Source organism: Nicotiana tomentosiformis, chromosome 8, assembly GCF_000390325.3.
Source record: "Nicotiana tomentosiformis chromosome 8, ASM39032v3, whole genome shotgun sequence".
Taxonomy (NCBI): domain Eukaryota; kingdom Viridiplantae; phylum Streptophyta; class Magnoliopsida; order Solanales; family Solanaceae; genus Nicotiana; species Nicotiana tomentosiformis.
In genome coordinates, this window is record NC_090819.1 from 25,617,647 (window position 1) to 25,623,739 (window position 6,093).

A 6,093-nucleotide genomic window follows, 5' to 3' on the forward strand; every position below is an offset into this window, starting at 1 on the left:
CCTTGTCCCGGTAAACATTTAGCATTTCAATATTCTTAAGAGTCTCCGTAGACTACAGTTCAGTCAGTCAGATGTTAGTAGACTTTTATGTGTTGGCCTTGTCGGCTACTCATTTGCATTTGCAGACTTTTCAGTATTTTCCGCATCTATGATATGTCAGTCAGACTCTTTAGTGGATCATCATGTTGTGTATTTATATCTAGCTTACAGTTATACCACATATTGATCCAGCCATACAGTTGGTTCGCTCGGTCACATGCTGTTAGGCACCGAGTATCGTGTTACGCCCTTGCCATGGTTCGGGGCGTGACAAAGCTTGGTATCAGAGACTAGGTTGAAGAGTCCTAGGGAGTCTATGAAATCGTGTCCAGTGGGGTCACTTTTATGTGTACGTGCGCGCCACACATGTAAACAGTTGACCACCAAGACATTTAGGATTGTTTCATTTCTTTCATACTCTAGATCGTGCAGTTAGAACTATGGTTTCCGGAATCCTTCTAACTCGTACGAATTATGTATTTTAGAAAATTCCTACAAAAAGAAAGTACGCCACGAGGGCCTCAGCTGATAGACATGGGGCTACGGCTAATGCTGCTCAAGAGGAGGTCACTCCGGCCCAGGGAGTTGCAATGGGCTCAATGCCCAATGCTTCAGACATGTATGTCAGGGGCGCTATCCAATTGCTCACCCAAATTGTTGCTACTCATGCTTAAAGGTAGGAGACAAGTGTTGTTGATGAGACGGGTAGTTCCAAGTCCAGGGAATTCCTCAACATGAAACCTCCAGTCTTCACAGGGTCCAAAAAGAATGAGAATCTGCAAAACTTCATTGATGATGTTCAAAAGATATTTCGAGTGATGCATGCTACAGACACTGAGGCAGTAGAGCTTGATGCGTACCAGCTGAAGGATGTTTCTAACACTTGGTATGAAACTTGGGAAGAGTACCGAGGGGAGGATGTGGCCCCTGCAACTTGGAAAGAGTTTGCAGATGCGTTTCTTGAGCATTTTATACCCATTGAGGTCTTGGAAGCTAAGGATTTAGAGTTTGAGAGACTCAAACAAAATGATATGAGTGTAAATCAGTATTACCTCAAGTTCGTCTCTCTGGCCAAGTATGCTCTGGAAATGGTACGTGATATGAGGGCCAGAGTTAGGCGATTTGTTTTGGAGCTTTCAGATGACTTGTTTGCTAACGCTAATATAGCTGCTCAGAACATTGACATGACCATTACTAAAATGGTTGCCTTTGTTCAAGGGAACGAAGACAGCTTGAAGTAAGAAGAGCGGCTACAGAGAGAGAGGATAGGGAATTCAGTAAGAGAGCTAAGTCTGCTGGAAATTTCAGCCATGGGGGATCGCAAGGAGGCGGTAATCATCAGTTCTTTAGGAAACCAAAATCAGGACCTGCTCCATCTTCAGCTAGTGCACCAATTCAGAGGTCCATGTTTAACAAAACAAACCAGAATTTCATAGCAATAGACTCACAATCACAGGCTAGTGGGGGCTATAGAGTCCTTGGTTACCCTATTTGCAACACGTGTGGTAAGAGGCACCCAAGGTTGTGTCGTTCAGGCACAAATGGTTGCTTTGGGTGCGCTCAGCAGGACCACTTCTTGAGGGATTGTCCATCTGGAAAGCAGAACAATTGAGGCAATGTAGCTCAGTCCACTAATTAAGCAGCCCCTCAGAACTCTCAAGCCCAATAAGGGCGCGGTGCTGGAAAGTTTGGTAATACGGGTGGTGGTCGAAACCGCTTATATGCACTGGTAGGCCGTTAGGATACAGAGGCTCGTGGGGATGTTGCCACAGGTATGCTAACAGTCTTCACCTTTGATTTTTACGCTCTTATGGATTCGGGATCCACCCTATCTCATGTAAACCCATATATTGCTAAGAAATTTGGGATAGAACCAGAAAAGTTGTGTGAACTCTTTGAAGTGTCCACTCTAGTTGCAGAATCAGTTTTAGCTAGACGTATCTATAGGGGGTGTCTAGTCAAAGTGTATCATCGCCTTACTGTAGCAAACTTAGTATAATTGGATATGGTAGACTTTGATGTAATCATGGGCATGGGTTGGTTAGTGTCATATTATGCCACAGTAGGTTGTAGAACCAAAATAGTAAGTTTTGAATTTCCCGGTGAACCAGTCTTAAAATGGAAGGGTGATGTAGTAGCACCTAGGGGTAGGTTTATTTCCTACCTTAAATCCAGAAAGATGATTTCCAAAGGGTATATCTATCACCTGGTTTGAGTTAGGCATGCAGATGCTCAGATTCCCACTCTCCAGTCAGTACCAGTTGTAAATGAGTTCCCAGAAGTGTTTCCCGAAGATCTTCCTGGAGTTCCTCCCGATAGAGAGATTGACTTTGGAATTGATCTACTCTCGGCACTAAGCCGATATCTATTCCACCTTATAGGATGGCTCCAGTAGAGTTGAAAGAGCTAAAAGTCTAATTGAAAGATCTTCTAGATAAGGGATTTATAAGGCCAAGTGTCTCACCTTGGGGCGCTCCGGTCTTGTTTGTCCGAAAGAAAGATGGGTCTTTGCACATGTGCATTGACTATCGTCAGTTGAATAAAGTCACCATCAAGAACAAGTAACCTCTTCCTAGAATAGATGATTTATTCAATCAACTTCAGGGTGCTCAGTGTTATTCCAAGATTGACCTCAGATCGGGGTACCATCAGTTGAAAGTTAAGGAAGGTGATGTTCCTAAAACAGATTTCAGGACTCTTTATGGGCATTTCGAACTTTTGGTAATATTGTTTGGTTTAATGAATGTACCAGCGGCTTTCATGGACCTTATGAATAGGGTCTTCAAGCCTTATCTTGATTTGTTCATTATTGTGTTTATTGATGACATCTTGATTTATTCCCGTAGCGAGACGGACCATGCAGAACATCTCAAAATTGTGTCACAAACACTGCAGGATCACAAGCTATATGCAAAATTTTTTAAGTGTGAATTTCGGTTGAAACTAGTAGCATTTTTGGGCCATGTCATCTCAGGCGAAGATGTGAAGGTGGACATTCAGAAAATAGAGGCAGTGAAGAATTGGCCTAGACCCACCTTAGTATCTGATATAAAAAATTTCTTGGGTCCACAGGCTATTACAGGCATTTCGTAAAGGGATTTTCCTCTATCTCGCCCCATTTGACTAGATTGATTCAGAAAAAGGTTAAGTTTCAGTGGTCGGACGCTTGCGAGAAACATTTTGAGGAGTTAAAGAAAAGGTTGACTTCAGCGCCAGTTTTGACACTACCGGAAGGAACTGAAGGGTTCGTTGCTTATTGTGACGCTTCAGGGGTTGGTCTTGGGTGTGTGTTAATGCAGCATGGTAAAGTCATAGCCTACGTATCGAGACAACTCAAGGCTTACGAGAAAAATTATCCAACCCATGATCTTGAGTTAGATGTGGTGCCATTATTTGTATGGAGTGCATGTTGATATTTTCACATATCACAAGAGTCTGCAGTACATCTTCAAGCAAAGAGAATTAAATCTTCATCAGAGAAGGTGGCTCGAATTGCTCAAGGATTATGATATTGATATCTTCTATCATCCGGGGAAAGTAAATGTTGTAGCAGATGCTCTCAGTCAGCGTTCTATAGGAAGTTTAGCTCATGTTGAAGCAAACAAGAGAACTATGACGAAGGAAGTCCGCCAATTAGCAAGTCTAGGGGTTCGACTTTTGGACTCCGAAGATTGTGGTGTTGTTCTTCAGAACAGGGCTGAATCCTCCTTAGTAGCCGAAATGAAGGAAAATCAATTAAATGATCCCTACTTATTAAAGTTGAAGGATGGGATTCACAAACATAAGACTACAACTTTTGAACAAGGGGGAGATGATGGTACTTTGAGATACAGAGGCAGACTATGCGTTCCAGACATAGACGGGCTCAGAGAGCGGATTATGTCAGAAGCCCATAATTCTAGTATTCTATTCACCCAGGTTCCACAAAGATGTATCATTATCTTAAGGAGATCTATTGGTGGAACGACATGAAACAGAACGTAGCAGATTTTGTGGCTAAGTGTCCAAATTGTCAACAGGTGAAAGTCGAGCACTAGAAGCTGGGTGGTTTGGATCAGAATATAGAAATTCCCGTTTGGAAATGAGAGATGATAAACATGGACTTCATAACAGGCTTACCTCGCTAGTTTCGGAAGTATGATTCGATTTGGGTGATTGTAGACCAACTTACCAAGTTAGCTCACTTCTTGCCAGTGAAGACTACAGATTTATAGAGGATTATGCCAAGTTGTATATCCAGGAAATTGTCCGATTGCATGGGACTCCTTTCTCCATCATCTCAGATCATGGTGCTCAGTTCACAACAAACTTTTGGAAATCCTTTCACAAAGGATTGGGCACAAGGGTGAACCTCGGCACAGCTTTTCATCCTCAAACATATGGCCAGGCAGAGCGCACCATTCAAACTCTTGAGGATATGTTAAGGGCATGTGTTATAGATTTTAAAGGTAATTGGTATGATCATCTACCCCTCATTGAGTTTGCTTATAATAACAGCTACCACTCTAGTATAAAGATGGCACCGTACGAAGCTCTGTATAGGCGAAAGTGTATATCACCAATTAGTTGGTTCGAAGTTAGCGAAGCGAAGTTGTTAGGACCCGATTTGGTCTATCAGGCTATGGAGAAAGTCAAGTTGATTCAAGAGCATTTGAAGACGGCTTAGAGTCACCAAAAGTCCTATTAGGATGTGCGGCGTAGAGACTTAGAGTTCCAAGTTGATGATTGGGTGTTACTAAAAGTTTCGCCTATGAAAGGCGTTATGAGATTTTGGAAGAGGGGGAACCTTAGTCCCCCCTATATTGGGCCATATAGAATCCTGCGAAGGATCGTGCAGGTGGCTTATGAGTTAGAATTGCCACAAGAATTAGCTATTGTACACCTAGTGTTTCATGTGTCTATGTTGAAGAAATTCATAGGAGAACCTTCTCATGTGGTTCCTACAGAGATTATAGGGGTTAAAGATAGCCTAACTTGCAAAGAAATTCCAGTGGCTATCCTTGATCGTCAAATCAGCAAGCTCAGAACAAAAGAAATTGCCTCAGTGAAAGTGCATTGGAGGAATCAAAAGGTTGAAGAGGCTACGTGGGAAGCCAAAGAGTACATAAAGTCCAGATATCCCCATCTCTTTAAGGAGCAAGTGGAAAATGTAGAAGGTAACAAACCTTCCCATTCAGACCTTATTTTACAATCTCCATGTCTTTCAGTATTCAGTCAGTTTAGTAGCCATTCAGTTTAGTACCTATTCAGTTCAGTATCTCAATAGTTCAGTAATCGTGTATTCATTCAGTTTAGTAAACACGTGTTCATGACATTTTAGTGTTCACGTGTTTCCGTCAGTCCTGTTTAACATCCAGAGTTAGTCGTAGTTATAAGGGGAGATAATGTAACACTCCGTAAATCTGAATTAGTTATGGATGCATTAAATGTATATTAAATTGAAGTCCTATCGGGATGAGTATGGGTGGAAATCGTTGTTTTAGAATCAAGACCGATAGTGAGGTGCATAAAATTCAATAGAATCAACTAAGTTTATGGGAGGTACGTCTTATAGCCTTAGACAGTGCAAGGCCATGAAAACTCACGGGCATAGACAGTGCAAGGCTATAAAAATTCACAGCCATAGATAGTGCAAGGAACTGTCCAGGGCATTAACATCAACGCCCCTGACAGTGCAAGGCACTATCCAGGGCATCAACCTCAGCGCCCCAGACAGTGCAAGGCACTGTAGTTTTGGCGCCTCTGATGGCGCCTTGAATAGTAATTTTGGCGCCCCTAATGATGCCTCGTGCAAACGAGGTTTACTCGAGCTACTTTTATTTTCCTTCTCAATTTTGGGAAGTTTTCACTTATTTAAGAGCCCTACCTCGTTCCCCCACACCCCAAACACGAAAACCTAATCTAGAAAGGGAAGCTCTCAAGAACCTAACTTCCCCAAGGTCCATCCATCATCCAAGGTAAGTTCTAACGATGATTCTAAGTTAATTTCAATTCTCCAACACCTTATTAACATGGGTAAATCCTTCCACTCATTAGATATTCGGTCGAGACACA

General features: G+C 42.3%; 1 protein-coding gene across 1 annotated transcript; it reads left to right on the forward strand.

The window, feature by feature from the left end:
• The first annotated feature begins 773 nt into the window (after positions 1 to 773).
• Positions 774 to 5,278, forward strand: LOC117279395 (uncharacterized). Its single transcript, XM_070183171.1, has 6 exons — positions 774 to 1,276; positions 1,348 to 1,544; positions 3,112 to 3,342; positions 3,443 to 3,856; positions 3,958 to 4,058; positions 4,949 to 5,278. The coding sequence occupies exons 1-6, from the start codon at positions 774 to 776 to the stop codon at positions 5,276 to 5,278; spliced, it is 1,776 nt and encodes a 591-aa protein (XP_070039272.1).
• The last annotated feature ends 815 nt before the right edge of the window (positions 5,279 to 6,093 follow it).

Bases quoted from the DNA above. Each gene is read 5' to 3' on its own strand.
- LOC117279395 (XM_070183171.1), top strand. From the start codon at position 774: ATGAAACCTCCAGTCTTCACAGGGTCCAAAAAGAATGAGAATCTGCAA. The intron at 1,545-3,111 runs GTAAGAGGCACC...TTGGGTCCACAG, and splicing joins CCCTATTTGCAACACGTGTG to GCTATTACAGGCATTTCGTA. The intron at 3,857-3,957 runs GTACTTTGAGAT...CTATTCACCCAG, and splicing joins TGAACAAGGGGGAGATGATG to GTTCCACAAAGATGTATCAT.